A 23,095-nucleotide genomic window follows, 5' to 3' on the forward strand; every position below is an offset into this window, starting at 1 on the left:
TACCATCATCATTTTCTTTGATATTTCTCAGAGAAAAATAAAATAGTGATAGTATGATTTCAGGGTGGTCGTGAATAAATATATATCAAAATAAAAGTGGGGATACAGAGGTGGAGAGAAAGAGGAAAATACAAAAATTCAGAGATTGAGGGGAGGGGGGGGTGTAGAGTGTAGAGAGTGAATTGAGGCAGCTCATTAAGATTCAATGAGCTAGCCAGGGGCATTCCCTAGCTATACATCAACAAACCCTGCTGAGGCATATCTGCATCTACTTGTATGTTTATAAATAGTGTGGGTGACTTGTCAACAAACATTTATGGCATCTCAAATATGTAATTGATAGTATTCTTACCGCTGTCTAATTCAATATACACATGTACCTGTCTGAAGAGTGACTGTGACAGGGGGGGGGGGCAGGTTCAAGAGAAAATATTGGGGGAGGAATTGTTAAGCAGGGGCATTTGGAAAGAAAACTAAAGGTTTATGCATGCTATTGGTTGTGCCCCAAGGTGTTGCACAGCAGCAATCCTCCTCCCTCCCTGTAAACAGGCCCCACTTTGAGAATAGTTTTGGAACAGAAGGGGCTCCCCTGGGTCAATATAGCATTATTAAAATTAGTATTATCATAATAATGATTATTACTATTATCACTATTTCCATCTCAAATATGACTCTCGCCTTTCCCCCACCTCTCTCTCTCTCTGCATTCCTCCTTTCTCTTCAATATTGACATTCCTCTCTCTCTCTTGCTTGCTCCTTAATTTCTCCCCATTCTCTTGCTCATTTCCCCCTTCTCTCCATCTAGATTGCTCCCTCCCACTACCTCCTTTCTCTTGTTTCTATCCCTCCCTCTCACTTTTTCTCCCATTCCTCCCTCCCATCTTGCTCTCTCCCTCTCTCTTCCTCCCTCCCTCCCAGTGGAGTACTAACCTTTGGTACTATCAAACAAGAATAACAATGTATGCAATATTATGCTGTACCAGCAGAAATGTATTTTACACAAACATTAGCAGGACATTAATAAATCATGTTGACACATGGAGCCCGTTGCATAAAACTTTTGCCATAAAAAACTCTGGCAATTTTTTTGACAGAGTTTTTTAATGTGTAATTTTCAATGGCATAATTTTGTTTGCCAGAGTTTTTGTTTATTCAGAGTTTTTTTTATGGCAAAAGTCAACGGGCCCATGGTATATTTCACTTTTCAAGCAAAATACCGCTTTGAATTTTGCACATATGAGATAGTCAAAGAAATATGCAAATGCACTAGAAACACAAAGGCCCGTATTCTGAAGTCAGGTTTAACTTAAACTCAGGTTTAAAGTTGTGTTTTAAGTATGGGAAGCCAAAAGTATCAAAATTATTTATTAAGTTGTATGTTTCTTATGTTTACTGTCCTCTTTCCTGATTCATCGATGGTAAAGAAATAATCTTTTTATACTTCCTAGACAATTATGAATGATTTGTGAGCCAAATGAGCTGAAGTATGATATCTCTACTGTTAGTGATTTATGGAACAATTGGCTTTCCATACTTAAACCACAACTTTAAACCTGAGTTTAAGTTAAACCCGACTTCAGAATACGGACCCATGAATCTAAATGATTTAGACTATTTAAACAGGATAAAATTCTGAATAAATCAGAATACTTGGCAGATGTGTGGCCCTCTCTCTCTATACTTCACTCTCCCCCACTCCCCCCCCCCAACAATTTAAGACAACGGATATGCAAAAAATACAGACAACACAACAAGAACATTAACATTCTTAGAAATGAATAGGGCAATATTTTGATTAAATCAGAACAATTGTGGTCTTTTACACTGCGTTTTAATTCACTTAAAACTGCCTAATAAGACTGCAATTAATATTATAAGAATTAAAACAAGTCTAAACATCAAAGTATCGACTGGAAGAACATATAACATATATCAACATGAATAATTGAATTCTTTCAAATTATTTCAAAGAAATCCTGTTCAAGTCAAGAGTGCTGTAAAAAAAAAACATGTTAAATCCTGTATACAGTACTTTTTTTTTTCTTTAACTATGAACTGAATATCTATTATCATCATGACTTTCATTGGAGAACATTATTTCATGTTCTGGGGAATGGTTGATTTTTCACCCTACCCTCAAATCTTCCTCTATCTGTCAGACCTTGGTGCGTGATTGTATAGACTTCCTCTTTGTAGAGTATGCAAATGAATGACATTGAAGTGACTGAGGAGGCATTCTCCTGTTGGTAATTGCAATCATAATTGTAATTTTGGTTTCACAATAACTGCGTGTCAAGAGACACTAATGGGGTGTTGCAAAAAAAAATTGTTATCGATCGTATATTTATATCTTGCAAATAATAGCTGATCTGCTTCTTATAACAAGGAACTGTAAACTAATTTGCTACAGCCAGAATCGATCTGTAAAGTGTAAACTTCCAACAGAAATCTAACATTGATTGAAATATAAACTTTACAACAAAATGTATGCTCGTTTGTTTGTTTGTCTGTCAGAGTCAACATAAAAAACTATTGCTATCATACTTAAAGGACAAGTCCACCCCGACAAAAAGTTGATTTGAATAAAAAGAGAAAAATCCAACAATCATAACACTGAAAATTCCATCAAAATAGGATGTAAAATAAGAAAGTTATGACATTTTAAAGTTTCGCTTATAGTTTCACACAACAGTTATATGCACATCCTGGCCAGTATGCAAATGAGGGGACTGATGACATCACGCACTCACTATTTCTTTTGTATTTTATTATCTGAAATACGAAATATTCTGATTTTCTCACCCATGTCATTTGAAATCGAGCTTTATTCTTCCCTGAATTATTGTCAATTCTGTATAAATTGAAATATTGTATAATTCAAACAATAAAAAACAAAAGAAATAGTGAGTTATGGACATCATAGACTCTCGCATTTGCATATCACTGAGTTGTGCATATAACTGTTTTGAGAAAAATATGCGAAACTTTAAAATGTCATAACTTTCTTATTTTACATCCAATTTTGATGAATTTTTCAGCATTATGCTCGTTAGATTTTTCTCTATTTATTCAAATCAACATTTGTCTGGAGTAGACTTGACCTTTAAAAGTAACAAGTAAATACACTTGGCTTGCCATACTCTAGTCATTCAAAAGATCTTTTAAATATTAAAAGCAGGTTTTACAAAATACTTTCCAAAAGTTGGAACCTTAATACCTGTTTGTTAACTTCTCCTTTTGATGGGATGGTATTTACATATGGTGGCTATGACGAGACAGACAAAGATGGAAATAGCAGAACCACCAGAGTTTTAACAGATGGCTTTAATTACCAAAACAGGAAGAGAACATGATTCACCCTTGTAATATATTCACCAATTCTCCTGACTCTTGCAGTTCCTGAAATAAAAAAAAGATAATAATAAAGAGTTTGAGAACAAGAGGGGGAGAAAGTAAGAGAGGAAGAAAGAGAAAGAGAGATGAAGGTAAATAGAATGGTAATATCATGAGAGAGAGAGAAAGGTATGTGCGTGTTTGAAAAAGACAAAGTGGGGTAATGTGGTTAGAGAAGTGTAAGGGGGGCAGATTTTTAAAAAATACGAGTTTTGTGTGTAATATAATTATCAAAGTGACTGGCAGGTGAACATTTAATTAGATTTACTATACATCTAATTTTGAAACATGAAAATTTTGTCTATAAGAGTCTAAATGTAAAAAATAAATCTATATATCTAATAATTCAAAATAGACTCAATATTTGAAATCCAAATCAAATTTTCAAATGGTCAATCTTTGCAAAAGCAAATATGGTTAAGAGTGGAAGAAGGAAAAGGAAATTGTAATAGGTACTGGAGAATATACCTCTGTTTATGACCAAGGGGATGTGACCATTGAAATAATCCCAATACTGAAACGTACCACCCACATTCATGCAGTGAGATATATTCAACTTTCAACTAGAGCTGTAGCTCGGAGCCTTCAACTCGGCCCGAAATCGGCTCGGAAATTTTATTAGAATCAAAGTAAGTCTCGGTTTGGCTCGGTAACCCGGACCAGTTTAATTTGATGTGCGTTGTGCAAAAAAATGTAATGTTTTGACCTACTTGACTGTAACTACTGTGACTGACATCACCCCTCTGACCTTGTCCTCAAAAGAGGACACACACCCGAAAATCTTATCTTTTGTTTACACGCCACATGCCAATACTTTGTCTTTATAATTAATCTATCACCAAACTCTCTACTGTCAACACTGTACTCGCTCGACTCGTAGCTTGAGGACATGCAATTCAGACTTTTTCCTCATCCGCTGCGCACCTCCGCTCCCGCCCTGGCCCTCGCTATAATAGTGCAACATACGTGTACGTTGACTCGCATCTCTGTTCATCAGCCATTGGCTGAGCGCTAGGCCAGTAGTACAACGCGTAAATTAAACAAGAAATACGACCACTCCCATCTATAATCGCACCAACACATCCAAACCAGCCAATAACAGTTAACTTTAGTCTTTGTGAGCTGTGATTGGTTCATTCATCTGTCAATTACAGGAATCACTCTCCGGCCGTAAGCACATGGTCTTGAATGAAAGATCAACATGCTTTGGAATGTGCGAAAGCCGAAACCACATTGTTTATTATACCCGGCTGTCGAAGTTATTCTTCGTGGTGACCTAATTCCAGATACTCTCCAGACATTGTTTTTGACAATAAATTATAACCAAGGGCGATGAAAATTCCAGTAGAACGAAGCCAAAGTTGACTAGAAATGGGTTTTGGCTTTTGGGATACTTTATTACTTTATTAACAGCTAATAGTGATCAGAAAATTGGAAGGGGGATTTTTTCATGAGTCAATGAAACTAAACCAATCACAAAATGATTAAAATATTGTTTTAAAAAAATAAGACGAGGAAGAGCATTGGGATATATTGCATACTTCCTTTTCATCTTTCGCTCTGGAGAAAGAAAAAATCCCATTAATTTTCAACATGTATTTCTTTTTCTTTTGTATAGGTAAGATTTATTTGTTGCAATATTGTCCACGATATCAAAATAAAATAAGAAGGAATAAAATTTATTTCTTTTGAAATCTTGAGTGGTCTTTCTTCTACAGTTTCTTTCAAAACATTCTTGTACCAATTTTAAAACTTTGCAATCGCATCATTTCAATATCCAATGCTTTCATTCACTTCACTCCGTCACACTTTATATAGCTGGGGTCTGGGGAAATTAATACAAGACCGTAGTGTGTGGGAGCCTAAAAGGAAAAGTGGTTTAAAATGATTTTCATCCAAACTGTATATCAGTCATTTTCAAATAATTTTTCCTTCCTTCATTCATTCATTCATTCATTCGAGTTTTCTTTCTCTCTTCTCTTCATCAACGAAATTGATAACTGGCTGAATCACGTCACACCACATCACACTGCGGTGACTGAATTGTAAATAAACAGACGCCGTAAATATACCATTGTAACGCGGGGGGGGGGGTAGTTTCGGGCACAACATGGAAACAAAAAAGTCATTTGTCATCACAATCATCTTGAAGGAAACATAATTCTCATTCGGACTTCTTTATGACCACCACCGATGACAGTTAAATGTAGCTCACAAAACCAAGAAAATTAAAGTAAACATGACAACCTGGCCCTCGATCAAGCAAGTGATTGAAACCATTCCTGACCAGGTGATCAATCACATAACTCCATACACACGCATTGAACGTGCACTGTACACTATATGGACACATAATACATACATTGTGACAACGGCACAGTATAGCCGCACAGCCACATGTACACAGAATATGCGCAGGCCCAGGGTGGCCGGCAGCGCAGGGGCGCATGGATTGCAAAGATTGCTTTATGCTGGATTATAACGGGCTGAAAAAAACAGAGCCAAGTACTTAGGCCAATCGTCATGCATGGACGGACCGGACTACCTATTAAAGTTATGAATGAGCGGTAAGGCTTGGCTTGAGTCTGCCTCTAACTTTGCAGGTGAATAGATCGATGTTCAACAATTAAATGGATTTTTACTTTTATCGCGATGACGGAAACAAGTTGTAAAGCATTCGGGTTAATTTTCCGGGTTGAGAGAGCTTGGCAGTGTAGCCCGGTTCGTAATATCCGAACCGAACCAGCTCAACTCGGCGGGATTCAGTTCGGAAGGTGATCCGAGCTACAGCACTACTTTCAACATATTCCAAATTCAGCATTGCTTACCTTAACAATATCTAATCCTCCAATCAGCTCACCGTTTACATAAAGCTGTGGAAACGTTGGCCAATTAGAAAACGTCTTTAACCCCTGTCTAACTTCTTGGTCTTGGAGGATGTCGAATGTATCATATTTGATCCTACAAGATAAACAAAATTGAACAAGCACTGAGAATGATAATATTTTAATCATGAATAGGCTGTGCATGGTTTAGCTCCAGGATACGTGACCTCCCTTATAGAACGCTGTGTACGTCCTGGCATGTGCTCTTCTTGTACTGGTGTCACTCTTCTAAGGGGATTTGGAGACCGTGCCTTTTCTTCTATTGCTCCACGCCTTTGGAACTCCCTCCCTTCTTCACTTCGTGAAACTGACAGCATAGAATTCTTTAAACCGTCTCTCAAAACTCACTCATTTCGGCAGATGTGTAGTGATTAACTTATTGGATGAGCCTGCGCCTATGAATGTTTTTAACACATATATGGCGCAATATAACTGCTGTGGATCATCATCATCATCATGATCATGAATATAGCATGCATGGAAAAAAAAAATGATATAATGCAATATCAAGATAAATACTTTTGGAGTTATGTCTGGCTACGGTAGGTTTTAGAATTCTTAGACACAGAACCTCTCCCCCCCCCCTACTCTCTCCTTTGAGAAACTTAATAATCTTCTTTTGGGGTATAACCTCCTTTCTAGTAAACTCCTTGAAAAGACTGAGGTACCAACATTAGCATATTTTTTAGAAATTATGGGATAAAGCTCAACATCATCCCTCATAGTCTTATGAAAGTTGTGTCAGACCAAGCGGGTATTTGACACGATTGAGCATAGCTGAACTAGAAATTAAAAAATATGTATATAAAATGGGTAAAACTATTAATAATTAATGTAACTTGTGCTTTCAGTTTCTTGAGAAGTGGAAAAAATTGAATTTTCTATTGTAAGTCTGAATGGCTATTGTTCATAACTGAAAACATGTTTTTAAACATTAGTAAATGAAATGTGATTAGACTATGCAGGATGAATAGAAACAGAAATTAGAAAGAGTGGGATAAAACTAGTGTCCTGTTACATAAAAACATTATATATAAATGATGCACATATTTGAGTTTATCGGTAGGATTTGTGAGCATAAGGTAACTACGGAACTGTTAAACCCACAAGGTGCAGCCGAGTGGGTTTAGACTAGTTTCCATAGTTACCGCATGCTCACTGATCCTACCGATGCACAAACAAACCTGTGTATCATTTGTTTTATAGAATGGTTGAATTTTTGGGCTCAAAATCAATTTTTTTTACAACCATACATTGGTAATTACCGACGCATGGCTAGCCATGCATCCGGTAAATTTGCCATGCATAAGTAATTACCGGACGCATGGCAAATTTACCGTATGCATGGCTGGCCATGCATCGGTATACAAATATTCAATGTTGATGAGTGCGATCGTTCCGAATATTGCATGAGTGTGCAAGTTGAAACAGTCTATTCAACGACGCGAAGCGGAGTTGAATAGACTGTTTCAACTTGCAACGAATGTAATATTCGGAACGTCGCACGAATACAACATTGAATATTTGTTTTATACAACACCGATAGCTACTTTAGACTAGATCTATATAGGCTAGATCTATAGGTCTAGTCTATGACTAACGCGCGTTAGGTCTTATTTTGCTTACAATGTTGTCTTTTGAGCGTCAGTAGATTTACTCCAGTAATCCCAGGAGAGTCAAGTATTTTCAACATAGATCCATAAAGTCATAGATCCATGAAGTCCAATTTGTGAACGAATTACATAAAACCCAGAAGGAAATCCAGAAGGTACGCAGCCGTACCCTGGGAATAATTTGCTTAGCAACGTACGTACGCGCATTGTGTTCAGCTTAGCAACGTGTATGCGCAGTGCTACGTACATCGGTCAGAGATACGAAAACGTGATTACGTATGCGCGTATTCACTTAACGTGTACGGGGCATGACCATGGGTTCAGTGTGCCCAGGGTTCTTGCAGTGCTGGCTCATTTACTTCAGCGTGCTATAGTCGACTATAGCACGAGCGTGCAATAGTCGACTATAGCACGGCTAGCATATCTTAGCGTGCTATAGCTGATTCCTCTGAATGTCACGTGACACGCTTTCATCCAATCAGCTGTCAAGGATCTATCCATGTGTTGTATAATAATTACTTATGCATGATACCCATTCTATAATAACAATAAATGCACAATTTCTATAACAAACTTACTATCAGCCAATCGGATTGAAGGATTTCAGAAGCTTTTAACGGCTATTGTAAATTTGTTATTATAACAAGTTTTATGAAACTAACCCCAAGTGTTAGCATACATTAGGCCCGTTTTGAAAGTCCATTTTTGATGCACGTGTACACGGCGTGTTTTTCGGTCGTGTACACGTGTACACGTTGTAAACACTCTGAGAGCGAGTTGTTTTCATGTCGACACGGACCTGCATCAACATGTCATTAAAAAGGGGGTCTATATAGCCTAAGTCACGGTTTTAAAGCTTACCAGAGAAGTTTGAAGTATCAATCCACAAAAATTGGTGCAAATTAAAAGTTTACTCAGCTTAGCAGCGCATTAAATTAATAAAGAATGCAAAAGAAAATCAGTGCAGGGCCCTGCTAGCGCCGACGCTCGTTGGATGCGCATTTTGTATACTGTACCGTACGTGCATGCACAGATCGCTGCAGAATGAAGTGTAACTGAAGTTATCGATTGATTTTCATTATTTTGTTGCCAATTTGAGGAGCGTTTGTTTGTAGGCTTGTAGCACATGTGTACGAGCGTATAACACGTAAGTTGTAGCAATGATCGCTGTTGCAATTGGTGATTCTCAAATTGGCTATGAGTGTAATTGAGCAAAACTTTCGAGACCGGAGGCGGAGCAGACCCATTTCGTGGTACAAAAACTTGAGTCTCCAGAATGTATGTGGATTAAATCGGCGATTTTGGAAGTGAACTCACTCTAGATTAATTGAAATATATTGACATATTAGTAATTAGAATATGTGCAGTGTCTGAGAACTATGATTTAATGTGAGGCTGTGAGCTTGTTCACTGATTTTGTAGTCCCATGCAAGCTTTATGCAGATGCTACCGTGTACACGGTGATGGAATTTAGTACACGTGCACTGACTTGACCGTGCGTGTACACGTGTACACGTGTACCCGAAACGGGCCTAGCATACATACCCTGTGTCTTTGAGGATTGCAGTGATAGTCCTACTGAATCCACAGCGAGGTTCACCAGGATGTCCCTTCATGAAAAGAATTACCGGCGATCGATTGATCAGTCCCTTTAATCTGAGTAAAGACACACGATAAATATGATTGGTAAGCACCTAGAACATTATGTTGAATGGAATAAGGATACGTAATATGCATTGTGAATGTTGCTATCGTTACTGCTATGAATATTTCACTTGTATTACTCTGACCAGCACAGGCCCATTGCACAAAGACAATACACCCGATTTATGAAGCGCTATACAGAAACGGATTATTATAGTTATTATCATGATTAATCTGAAGGAAAAAAAAAAAACCTTTGTCTTTTACCCATCCGAACCTAGTAATACCTGCATACTTTTAATCCTTAAATTCAATTTTGACGAACAAATTTTTAAAAAGGGGAAGATTCTAAGTTTCTTCATACATTTTTTTTTTCGGTGACAGCTTGTATCTGTTTGGTGTACAGCCACAATTCTGTATACATGTTTTATCATGCTGCATTTATGTATTACTAGTATCATGTCACCTTTTTTTTCAAGCAAGTATTTTTTCAGTCATAATAATGAGAGACTAGAGAATCAGGTCTGTCTTCTAACCTGTCTTCTAAGTTTGTTTTCTTAGGAAGAGTCTGGTCAAGTTCCCCGCTAGCATCTAGCTCCTTGATAATATCCAGTCCACCAATCAGCTCCCCGTTTACATACACCTGAGGAAACGTTGGCCAATCAGAATACTTCTTTAATCCTGTGGAGGAATCAAATGCAAACACAAATGTATGAATGAAAATTAAAAGGGAACTTTACCCTGACATAAGGTGGGTTGTAAAACAAATAAAAAGGAAAATACTAACAAAGCTATGGTGAAAATCCATGAGAAAATAACAAAGATATTACTTTTTAACCTTGTAATTTTATTTATTCACATACAAGCAGCTTCACCATTCAAAGGACAAAAAAGGTGGGAAAAAGTGAATATCAATTAAAAAAAATACATAAAGCAAAATAAGATGAAAAAAAAAATGCAAATAAATTGACAAAATAAACCAACAAAATTATACACCTATACATCATTAACTAATGAAATAATGAAACTAATACATACCAATCAACAAACAAACTTACTACCTAGAACTACCCTAAAAATTATTTAAGTAACAAACAAACAAAGTAACTACTGGTATTATTATGTAACTAACTAATGAACTAACTAAATAATTACTTGGTTACTTACTAAATTTCTATCTAGCTAACCTACCAACTAACTAACAGATTAACTATCTAACTAAATTCTTACCTTGCCTTACTTCGTCATCGCCCAGGATATCAAACGTACTGTAGTCAATCTTACGTTCATCTAATAGTCCCATCAGTGTCCGACTAAAGCCACATTTTGGCTCCTGTTGAGATCCTTTCACAAACGCAACACAGGGGGCGGCATTTATGAGTCTCTTTAACTTTGTGTTAAGGTCCTACGCAGAAGGGAGAAATAAGCGTTGTGGGTTATTTTTTTAGAATCATTATTCTGTAGAGACACAAATATCTGTTGGACTTTAAAGAAAACGTTAAGGAGTCAAATTGAACATATTTTGCACATAAAGATGGTTCGGAAATTTTTTTGTTATTAGTCAACAAATGGAAGGTAGTCATATGCATAGTGCATACTTGACTGAAAAGTATGAAATCATCTGAGGATACAACATCAGCTACAGATATGAAAACATTAGCATGAAATCACATAGGTTTTTTTTTTATTCCTTGGTCTAAAGCATCCAGAGCACGGTAATAGTGAACCCTAATTGATACTGGATGCATTTTTAGAAGATGAATGACTTCCATTTCTTCTAAAAAGTTCAAGTTTTGTTGAGTATACACAAGAAAACATACAGCATAGTTCTAATTCTGTCAGAGGCAAATTTGTCTACTTTTGATAAATCAACTCATCCCTTTAAAGCACTAATGACCCGTTTACATCGAGTATACATTCATGATTCATTATGCGGTTATCATACTCTGCTAAACGTACCATCTCTTTAGGGTGGCATATGATTTTAAGATTACTGTACAATTTCCATACAGATTCACGGTTACTGTAGGGTCTACAATTTTGTTTATCTCTGAGTTATATAAATTTTTTTTCAAATTGAAGGATCATACCCTTTAAAAAATTATAGGTTTAATGAACAAACAGCGTAGAGACATTGTACGATCTTTGTAGGGCCTCTGTTCGGCTTTATCCTTAGCCATCTTCGATGCCCATAACAAGAAATCATACAATGGCTGCACTCAATGTAAACACATAAAATAATAGCCTGTAGCCACTTAAGATGCAACAAATATTCGGGGATGATCATAGTAAATGTAAACAAGGCATTAAAGACCAACCTCTTGAGGTGGTTGTGATGATGTTGGTAACATGACAGGACTGGCATTGGGGTCTGCATGGTGTTGGACCATCTTGGTAAGCTTCGGTACATTAGCTCCGTCTAATCTGTCTACTTCTTTCTTTCCCTGATAGAAGAGAAGGAAAAAAAATCATAAATCAACTGTAAAAGATGATAAGAAATAAAAATGCAATCCAACAAGCACTCATATCAAGTTTACAACTGGAAGTTCAAAGTTACATGAACTACGGAAACGTTTGCAACCATAAATATGACATTGAACACTACTGGACCCCGTTGCATAAAAGTTACTATCATGATAACTTTGCTATCTAATGGTAACTACCAGGGTAACGCTGATCAACAGCCTATCAGAATCAAGGGTTCTATGCAAGTTACCATTGGACGGCAAAGTTACCATGATGGCAACTTCAACAGGGCCGAGGCTGATATGCCACATATGATGGAAAGACAATGACACTTCCAGTTCCCATACTGATGCAAAAGGTGAAGTCTTTAAAGGTCAAGTCCACCCCAGAAAAATGTTGATTTGAATCAATAGAGAAAAATGTAACAAGCATAATGCTGAAAATTTCATCGAAATCGGATGTAAAATAAGAAAGTTGTGACATTTTAAAGTTTCGCTCATTTTTCTCAAAACAGTTATATGCACAACTCAGTGATATGCAAATGAGAGAGTCGATGATGTCCATCACTCACTATTTCTTTTGTTATTTATTGTTTGAATTATACAATATTTGAAATTTTACAGAATTGACAATAATGTAGAACTTGACTGAACCACATAATGTTAAACAATGTTAATTCCACATGTTCAGGGAATAAAACTCGATTTCACATGACAAGGGGGAGAAAATAAAAATATTTCATATTTCATATAGTAGAATACAAAAGAAATAGTGAGTGGATGACGTCATCAGTTCCCTCATTTGCATACCAACCAGGATGTGTATATACCTGTTTTGTGAAATTAAGCGAAACTTTAAAAGGCCATAACTTTCTTATTTTACATCCGATTTTGACGAAATTTTCAGTGTTATGTTTGTTGGACTTTTCTCTTTTTATTCAAATCCACTTTTTGTTGGGGTGGACTAGTCCTTTAAAGATCATAATGAAATTCATAGATCTTGAACCAAGAACCTGTCAGCAAGCAATAAATCCAGGGGAGTATTTCATGAAACAAAGTCAGTGATTTTCACTCAAAGATTGTCATAAACTACAACGGTGACACATTTGCTCTGCCAACAATTGCTCCAGGCTTGATTTCTTCTATGATATACATGTAGGGTTAGGGTTAGGATTGCAATAAGGTTTTATGTTAGGTCTAAGTTTAGGATAGGGTATAGTCTTAAATCCAGGGTTAAAGCCCGGGGGGCCAGTCAAATATATTGCTGTACACACGCGTGACCAAGGAATTTCCAAACACCCCCTAAACTAGTTTTTCTCTGTGTGCAAATAACCCCCTACACAAGTTTTTCGCGGGGTTTATTTACACATTTTGGCCCCTAAACAAGTTGTCGCCAAAATATAACCTCGTTGAAAAAGCTTGGGGAAAAAAACATACCCAAACACGTTTGGCTAGTCTTTAAAAAAAAAAGCTTTAGGGAAAAAACATACCCTAAATACGTTTGACCCCGCGATTGACCATTGACCAGTCTTTCAAAACCACCCTTTTTTTTTTAAATCGGTGTTTTTGATACCCTTAACGAGTCCACGCGCGGACCGCGTCCAAAACTGAAAAAAAACACCCCTTTAAACGCGTTTTTTGGTCACGCGTGTGTACAGCAATATATTTGACTGGCCCCCCCCCCCCCCCCCGAGTTAAAGTTGGTCATTTCTTTTGTGTGTGGAATTTTAAAGCGGAGCAGTTGTCGCCAGAGCAAATGTCATGATAACTATGAAACACCCTCTTGTTCCAATGCTAATGCAAATGGTGAAAAACTTTAAAAGAACCATGAAAATGACAATTCTGAATCTTGTTTCCTCCATAAATCTAATAACAAATGGCTAAAAACTAAAAATGAAATCTGAGCAATAAAATCATAAATTCAAGCTTGCAAGGCCAGTAACATAATATAGTCAAATACATGGCCCATAGAGCCTTTCAATACATATTCGCAACTAATTATTCTTTCTCTTTGACAGCACCAGTGACCGTGTTACGATGTGGTCATGACATATGGGATAGGAAACTGTGGAACAATTGTACCAATATTAGCAGCAAACATTAAAACTTGAGTTGGTCCGTTTTCCTAAATGACCATTATGGGAAATTGTGTTGGGGGGGGGGGTATTGGAAGGAAGGGAAGAGAACGGGAGAGGGGGAAGAGAAAGGGGAATAGAGAGAAAGGGACAGGGAAAGGAGAGAAAGAGGGCTAGAGTGGAATTATGCAAACAATTACTTGTTGTATGACTCACCTTGATTAAAATGAACGTGGGGACTGCAGCGATGCTGTACTCTTTAGAAATTTCTGGAAGTTCTTCAGCCTCAACCTAAAAAATAAATGAAATATGAAAATAGAGAGAAAAATATCTCTCATGGAGGTTCCTCAGACATGCTTGAGATAAGCGAACAATAACCACTTTGGCTGTATTACAGTCCCACTCATAATAATCTGTGGTATGTTTTATTTACTAGTGAAGTTTCGTTTGAAAACACAGTAGGAAAAATCTCTTTTGAACAAAGCTAATGATATTATCATGGCTTTGAAACTTTGATGCAATATGATTAATTCTCCTTCATTATACTATCAAATTACAAGTTTTAAGATGAATAGGAAACAATAAACACAACTTTTTGAGGACTGCTTGGACGTTTCACCAAAATTGCAGTGTGTACATCTCATGCTTAAGTGAGCCCTGAACTTCAAACGTTGTTTTCTCCGTATTTTTTTGAAACTCTCAATGAAATTCCTCTACAATCAATCAAGTATTTGTGTGGATGAGCTTTTTCAAAATCTTAAAATTCAATTTGGGCAAATTACACCTTATCTGGATACCACATCCTACAGGGTTTCAATACTGAGGACATTAGATTCATGTATAAATGTAGACAGTGTCACTTTCCTTCCTTCCAGTTGTAAACAGCTCCCTCCATTGATGATCCAAGGCCCCCTAGAGGGTGATGTTACAAAGGCAGACTTACCGTTGAGAAGCGAACCTGTGGATGTTCCTTGGCCAGTTCAAGCATGACCTCATTCATCTGCTGGCACTGAGGGGCCCATTGCGCCCTGAAGTGAACCACCAATAGACCACTGACAGAGAACAACAACAAAAATAATAGGTTTCATCATCAATCATTTGAAAGTATTTTGGTAATTGTACAATTCTGTCCCAGAAGAGAATTGCCAGATGTAAGAACTTTCCTTCTGAACACAACAGGATAATGTTGGGGCGTTTTGTTTTGTTCTGTTTTTATGGGAAGCAGTTGAGCAATATCAATGGGCGGATACTCAACCAGGCAATAAAAAAACTGCATGCTTTGAATTGCCTGAATGGCGATCACTTTACATGACAAAATAAAAGATAGCAGAGTAAACAATAGCACATCTTTTTTAAATGCACTTCTGAAAAAATTTGATCGAGCATTTCCCAAAAAAATTTGGGTTTTGAGAATCATTTTGTCAGAACATGCGGAATGATTATCATCAAATTAAAAGTTTACTTATAGTTTTTTACCATCTGCGGGTAGTAAATGGTTTTCAATACATTGTTTGATTGCAGCGACTGAGGTACATGGTTGATTGTTGAAGACTCTCTCCAATGAGGGAGACAATCTCCGATATTGGAGTTGCTTTGCAAATGGATAAAGGTCAACTCAGCACTTAAGGCAACTCGGACATGTTGAAAAAAATAAAGTGCCAGATTCAAGCTTTCATAGAAAAAAAACTAACCCTAAACCTAACTGTAAACCTAGTAATGTTGATAACACTAACAGCCCTTTGTTCGACATGGCACATCGAGCGATCAAAAGTTGATGTGTGGAAGCGCCGCTGGATTACGCGGCTCCGCACTTGATATGCAACCTGGAAGTCACAGCAGCCCTTCGCTCAGAGCCCCTGATGATTGAAGGCAACACGCTAGTATGCAGCTGAATTTACTTCGGTGCAAATTCAATGCAGTTGACTTTTGATTTTGATTTGCCATTTTGAACATACTGTTCAGTCCTAAATTCGTGAGAACATTTGCAACCTTGAAACAAAAACCACCAATTTCTTCATTTCTAGGTATTTTTCAGGAATCACGCTTTTTTAATCTGAGCTAAGCCGCAATGTGCACTGGAAATATGGTGCAGATTCTAATTTTCAAGAGCCAAATTTGATTTTCAAAGGTCGATTTTGGAGTTGAAATTAGGACTCTCCTGTGCTGAGGCGAGTACATGTAACAATGGCTTTAAGGCAACCTTAAAACAAAAACCACAAATTTCTTCATTTCTAGCGCATTTTTCAGCAATCACACTTTTTAAATCTGAGCTAAGCGCCATGTGCACTGGAGATATGGTGCAGATTCTAATTTTCAAGAGCAAAATTTGATTTTCAAAGGCTATTTTGGAGTTGAAATCGGGACTCTCCTGTGCTGTGGCGAGTACATGTAATAGTGGCTTTGAGGCTTAGTGTGTTACAATGTTTATGGTGTGTTTTGTGGTGTGTTAACATTTGTTGACATTAGTGATTAGGCCTTGTAACTTACTAATGCTAAAATAAATGTAATTCCTGAAAAATTGTTTGGAAGATGAGAATTGAGATGGAGTTAAGTGCCCAAATATCGGACAAAAATTACGTCAACTCCCTCCACACAACTACAGGGTCCTGCACTGGACTTGCATGCAATATGCATGTGATACATGAACTTACTTTCTATTGAAGTCGCACACACACACACAGTAGACCAAGGTTGCTGCTCAAAAAAAATATTCCAGGGGTTAAATCCAGGGGTAAAATCCATGATTTTGACTTCCAAAGAATATGACCCTTGCTAACTTTGTAACTTTTGAAAAAGCGCTTAATAAGAAGTAATTATTATCAATGTTTTTTAACACATACGCACTCGCTTTTTAGAACAAAGTAGCTCACAGCTGAGCATAGGCGTCTGATGTTTAGAGCCGAAAGAGGTCCATTTGGTAAGTAAATAAATATTATTTACCGATATATCAAAATTATTGAGAGTAATAATAAAAATCAGCATAAATTTGAGCAGCTGAAATAAGTTTTATCAAGCAATTATTTTGGGGTTTAGAGCATGATTAAAATTGCCAAAAATGATCGCAGCGCCTAACTTTTACATGTCCGATAGATCTAATTGGAAACTGTGTCCGATGTTTGGCAAAAAAACAAAGTTCTGGTAGTAAGTAAATAATTTCCATTCACCATATTTTGTTCAATTCTATTTTTTATGACATTGATATTCAACATCTGTACCACAGAAATACACATGATTTGTATTTGGTTTAATGATTGTATTTTTGTTTCGGTCCAATTATGCTAAACGTTAAGGTTAATCAAGTGTGCGATATTTTATAATTAAACTTAGAGTCTAAGTACGTTGGACAGTGTAAGATTTACTAAGAGTAAGAAAAATTAGTAAGAATAAAAATCGTTCTCAATCTCAGTCATATGTCAATCATAGACACTCAGTTTTATAATTCTGTATAATAAAAGCCTGGGCTAGGCTTGCTCAATTATGTGAACATTTTATTTTGTGTTGTTACCCTCACCTGAGTTATCTTTCAGTCAAGTTAGTGAGGGTACACAATTGCACACACTAAACAGGTGTCACAACTTCAGAAGTCACACACAATCGCAACTTGAACAAGACATGAAAATGAACACATGGGGCAATGAACGTGATCATGGTGATGAAGTAGGAAAGCATTTTTTTTTTTTCAAATGGTTGTCAAAAGAACTGAAACTGAATGCATACCTAACAGTTTGTTCTACTTCTTTTCCAAAGTCCTCCACACTCTTGATCGAAATAAGTTCTGCCATTTCGATACCAAAACCAAAAGATGATTTATCAGGTCTCCGTGCTCGGTCAAAAAAGTCTCTGGCAATTGCGCAATAATTGGCCTGCGATGCGCTGCCGGTCGGTCCGGCCGGTCGATCCCGGGCGGGCTAGCCCGCCGGTCCGCCAGAGGCCGAGAAAAATCTGAAAGTAAAAAAAAAAAGGGGGGGTAGCGATGTCGGAGACATGTATTAATGCTAATTATGAAATAACAGGCTAGGCTTATAAAAATTTGTAGTGGACGTAGTTTGGGGTTCAATTTAGGCTTAAAGAACCGAATTCCCTAGTATAACCATGTAATAGGTCCATGGTATAACCGAGGTCTGCGACCCGGGTCTGCGATTGGTCAAAAGTTTACCGGGAGCAGGTGAGGAGCAGGTGAGGAACGCTACTAGTAATACATCTCTATGAGTCAGACCAAGGAGATATCACTCTAGAGTGATATCTCCTTGGTCAGACTCAGATAGTTGATAATTGGGGGGGGGGGGGGGGATGGGGGGAGTGAGAAGTAACATGTCATGAGTAATGCAACTTTAAAAGGGGATCTTTTTATTTGCATGTTTTTATATGTAACTAGAGTTTTTGCATTTATTAAAAAGAAAAAGAAAACACTCATTTTGTTGGGTTAATTTGAGACTTTGCAGAGGAAAAAATTAAGTTCTGTTTTAAATACACACAGCCATAGGTCTAATACTTCAATCTTTATATTCAGTGAAACTCATGTCTCCTCCAGGTGGCAACCAACAATTAATTTGCAGTTTCGCTGCTAGGGGCGGCGAAGGCAGGGAGGCCGAGTACAAGGGGGGACTTATAACTGCCCCCCATTAAAATATCCCACAGAATTATACCCTCTGTGAAGTGCCACTCTTTTCTTTCTGAAGTTGATTCTCTTTCCTTTGTTCCTATCAAGTTAGAATATTTCCTCCAGGTATATTTACCCAGGGTATCCACTTCAGTTCCGAGAACTGTTCTCCCAGCGGGCCCCTTACCCCGGCTTTAGCTGAGCTGCCTAGGCGCTCAAGCATTCAAGGAATATCTTCCTATACCGGCCGGGTACCCATTCACCTCACCTGGGTTGAGTGCAGCACAATGTGGATAAGTTTCTTGCTCGGAAGGAAACTACGCCATGGCTGGGATTCGAACCCACGACCCTCTGTTTCAAAGTCAGAAGACTATAATCCACTGGGCCACAACGCTCCACGTTTCGATCCATTTTTGATCTTTCGATCCATCCATTCGAAACTAGACCTCTTCTTGTTTTTCCACCTCACCCCCACATCCCCTAAATTTTTGAGTTCTTCTGTTTGATGTACCCAAAATGAGTGCCTTGAAACCTGATTTGAAATAATGCACATTCGGTACATTCGTCACTGATGGTTATGTTCTGTTATTTTCTAATTGATTACGTGATGTATTTTTGCCTCTAACGGGGCGCGTCATAGAATTTAATAATACTTTGTTCAAAGAAAAGGCATGCAACGCGTTCTCATTCATTTTCTGTGATAACATTGCTCTGTGTTCATGTTCATTTCATGGCCCTGGAAAGCATCCCCAAAATTTTCCTTGGGGGTGCTGCGCGTAGGCCTATAGCAGCACTCCCTGGAATTCTGGTAGGTGTTTAAAAAAAGTGGAGAAATGTTAGCAAAATAACCTGTATTTTGTAGTGAAAACTTTGTTTTTTGCTTGTCATATTTACATCAGCACCCCCCAGTAAAAGAATAGTTCCCAGGGTCCTGGTTCACTTCAACATGTTTGATAGCGACAAAACAATACAATTCGTGGGGTAATTGTTTTGTTTAACAACCAAAATCACTTCCAGGGGAAGAATTCCCCTTCTCTGTATACAGAACTTTGTGTACACTGTATACTATTCTGCAATGTGCAGGCAGAAACATAAAGTGAAGGTAAAAATATCTCTATTGCTGCCAATGCCCCTTAATTTTGACATATAGTACTAGGGCCCGGACCAAAAAAAAACGTTCCGCCGCCCCTTCATCGTCACCGAAAGTCAATTATAATGCATTGATCCAACATAATTCTCCTGGGGTGGTATTCTGAAAACGTTCTTATCTTTGTTCTTATCTTTTATCTTATCTCATTGAGATAAGAAGACGCTAAAATCATTGCAAATCGGTATTCTGAAAATCTTCTTAACGCGTTCTTATCTCTGTAAGGACTGCCTCCTTCTTATCTTCAACACGCCCATTTTTTAGGATATTACCAATCAAAATGCGCTTTATATTGTCAGTTTAACCAATAGAAGCGTTCCTTATGTCAAGAGAGTATCATGGGCACTGCGCGAACACTGTTTCTGGCGCATTGCGCGAAATAGGCATTTTATACGCATTAAAAATGACTGATTATTATTTCGAGACACGTGCACAATAAGGAAAGAAAGAAAGAAAGAAAGGGAGGGAGGGAGGGAGGGAGGAAGGAAGGAAGGAAGGAAGGAAGGAAGAAAGAAAGGAAGTAAAGAAAAAAAGTAAATAAAGCAGGTACGAATAAAGAATAAAACAGGAAGAAAGAAAGTAAGTAGGTAAGAAAGGAGACAGAAAAGGGTCAGAATGAAGCAGAAAAAAAAATGAAAGGAACAAAGCAGAAAATAATGAAAGAGTAAACGAAAGAAAGCAAGCAAAAATAACTTAAATGAAGAAAAGGAAAGAAAGAAACTTAAAGGAAAAACGAAAAAGGACCCAAAAAAGATTAAAAGGATAAAATGAAGGAATAAAAAACTGAAAAAACTGAAAAAACGAGTGAAAGAAAAAAAAAGAAAGAGAAAAAGAAGGAACAAAAAAATGTAAAAGGTGAAGGAAGAGAGAAAAAAGGAAAATGAAACAATGAAAGAGAAATTAAAGCAAAAATAAAGACTAAAGAAAGAAATCGAAAGAAAGGTTAATTCAAAGAAAGAAAGAAAAAGAACGAAAAAGGAAAAATAAAAAGGAAGAAAGATGAAGAATAAATGAAACAAAGTAAAATAAGAATAAGGAAGAGATTAAAAAATTCAAAAGAATAAAGCAAAAGATATAAATGAAGAATGAAAGAAAGGAAGATAGACAGATAGAAAGGAAGAAAAATTGAAAATAGATAAAGAAAGACAAAAGGATAGAAAAAAGGTGAAAAACAAAATAAAGGGTGAATAAAAGAAAGGATGGAAAGAATACATGTTATTACCAGTGGCCATCTTTTTTTAGCAAGAAAGAACGCGAACATCGTGAGATATGATAACCCTCTAGCTATCTTAAATATTATCATAAATATCGTAAAAGATAAGAAAGATAAAAGATAAGAATGTTTTCAGAATACCACTTATCTTTATTTTGTTCTTATCTTTTTAGCGCGCTTTGGTATTATGCGCGTGTAACAAATTTACGCGCTCAGCATAGGATGGAAAGCAAGATAAGAAAAAGATAAGAACAAAAGATAAGAAAAAGATAAGAACGTTTTCAGAATACCAATTTGAGAACGTGACGTAGATAAGAACAAAATTAAGATAAGAACGTTTTCAGAATACCGCCCCTGCTCATCTTCCTCATCATTTTCATCATTGCCTCATTACTTCCATGTCTTGATTATCATTTTTTTCTTTATAAAAATCATCATCATCATCGGCATCATCATCATCATCATCATCAGCATCATCCTCATCATCATCATCACCACCATCATCATCATCACCACCACCATCATCATCATCATCATCACCACCACCACCATCATCATCATCATCACCACCATCATCATCATCACCACCACCATCATCATCATCATCATCACCACCATCATCATCATCACCACCATCATCATCATCACCACCACCATCATCATCATTACAATTAACCAATTGGATAGATTACACCACCCACTGTTATCCACATCATTATCGTCATCATCATGCCCATTATTACCATCCACATCATCACACCTGTTATCATTATCATCATCATCATCATCATCACAACCCATTGGATAGATTACACCATCGTCACCACCCACTGTTATCCACACCATTATTGTCATCATCATGCCCATTTATACCATCCACATCATCACACCTGTCACTGCATGATTATCATCATTATGATCATCATCATCATCATCATCATCATCATCGTCGTCGTCGTCGTCATCATAATCATCATCTTTGTCGTCGTCGTCACCACCACCGTCTGTCTTTATCATCACAATGATCCCTTGCATTAATCCAATGTCTGTATATATACCACTTCATTGTTTTGCAATGTTTACTTGTTGTTTTATCCTCATCATCAAATAAATAATTCTCCTCCTAGATCTCCTAATCATCATCATCATCACTTCTAGCATCATTATCATCATAATCATCAGTGGCGTACCGTGGGTCACGGCATGGGGGGCACCAGGCACCAGCAAAATTTGTGAGTCGCTTAGTGGGCGCGCAAAGCCAGGTAAACTGACCTAACAGAGACATCTTAAGGACTGTTTTTTTTATAATCTTTTATTCTCTTCTCTCATCAAACAAATTTGAACATAGTAAAATATTACATTCATGATCATGAATTCAAAACGGCATCAAATCAAATTACACCATAATTACAATGCTTAGTTTGAACGTACAATTATTCTGATCAACACATCTATACATTTGACAATTCTTAACGAAAATGAAGTAAAACAATGTCATGAATAAATTCTTAATTTTTGTTGTTTTTTCGGTTACACTTCGTAATTCCGAAGGTTCTTTATTCCGAAGGTTCGTAATTCTGAAACACGTAAATTGCCTATACCTCGATGTTCGTTAATCCAAAAACGTAAAAGGGTTCGTTTATCCGAACATTTGTGGCGTTATTCCGAAGGTTCGTTTTTCCGAATGTTCGATAATCCGAAAACGAAATAAGGTTCGTTGTTCTGAAGGTTCGTTACTCCGAAAACGAAATACGGTTCGTTGTTCCGAAGGTTCGTTAGTCCGAAAACGAAATAAGGTTCGTTAATCATTTCGTTTTCGGACTAACGAACCTTCGGAATTACGAACCTCATTTCGTTTTCGGATTAACGAACCTTCGGAATTACGAACCTCATTTCGTTTTCGGACTAACGAACCTTCGGAATTAAGAACCTTCGGAAATACGAACCTTCGGAATAACCGAACCTTCGGAATAACCGAACCTTCGGAATAACGAAGCTTCGGAATTACGAATGTATGCGGTTTTTTCCAAGGAATATATATTCTTTTCTCTTACATTTAT

The 23,095-nt window shown here is 37.2% G+C and overlaps 1 protein-coding gene across 2 annotated transcripts; it reads right to left on the reverse strand.

Annotated features, from left to right (window-relative positions):
• Positions 1–969: 969 nt before the first annotated feature.
• Positions 970–18,139, reverse strand: LOC129273632 (glutaredoxin-3-like). Of its 2 annotated transcripts, XR_010295211.1 has the most exons (10): positions 17,793–18,019; positions 15,019–15,127; positions 14,292–14,366; positions 11,854–11,979; positions 10,766–10,940; positions 10,072–10,216; positions 9,437–9,547; positions 6,222–6,354; positions 3,102–3,399; positions 1,713–2,543 (listed from the first exon to the last, which is right to left on the reverse strand). XR_010295211.1 is itself a non-coding variant. In XM_064107298.1 (9 exons), the coding sequence occupies exons 1-9, from the start codon at positions 17,855–17,857 to the stop codon at positions 3,355–3,357; spliced, it is 984 nt and encodes a 327-aa protein (XP_063963368.1). In that variant the 5' UTR covers positions 17,858–18,139; the 3' UTR covers positions 970–3,354. The 2 variants fall into 2 exon arrangements, 1 of the variants encoding a protein (XP_063963368.1); XM_064107298.1 differs by having other exon boundaries at positions 970–3,399; positions 17,793–18,139.
• Between the last annotated feature and the right edge of the window lie 4,956 nt (positions 18,140–23,095).

The sequence above is a fragment of the Lytechinus pictus genome, chromosome 12 (assembly GCF_037042905.1).
Source record: "Lytechinus pictus isolate F3 Inbred chromosome 12, Lp3.0, whole genome shotgun sequence".
In the NCBI taxonomy this organism is placed as follows: Eukaryota; Metazoa; Echinodermata; class Echinoidea; order Temnopleuroida; family Toxopneustidae; genus Lytechinus; species Lytechinus pictus.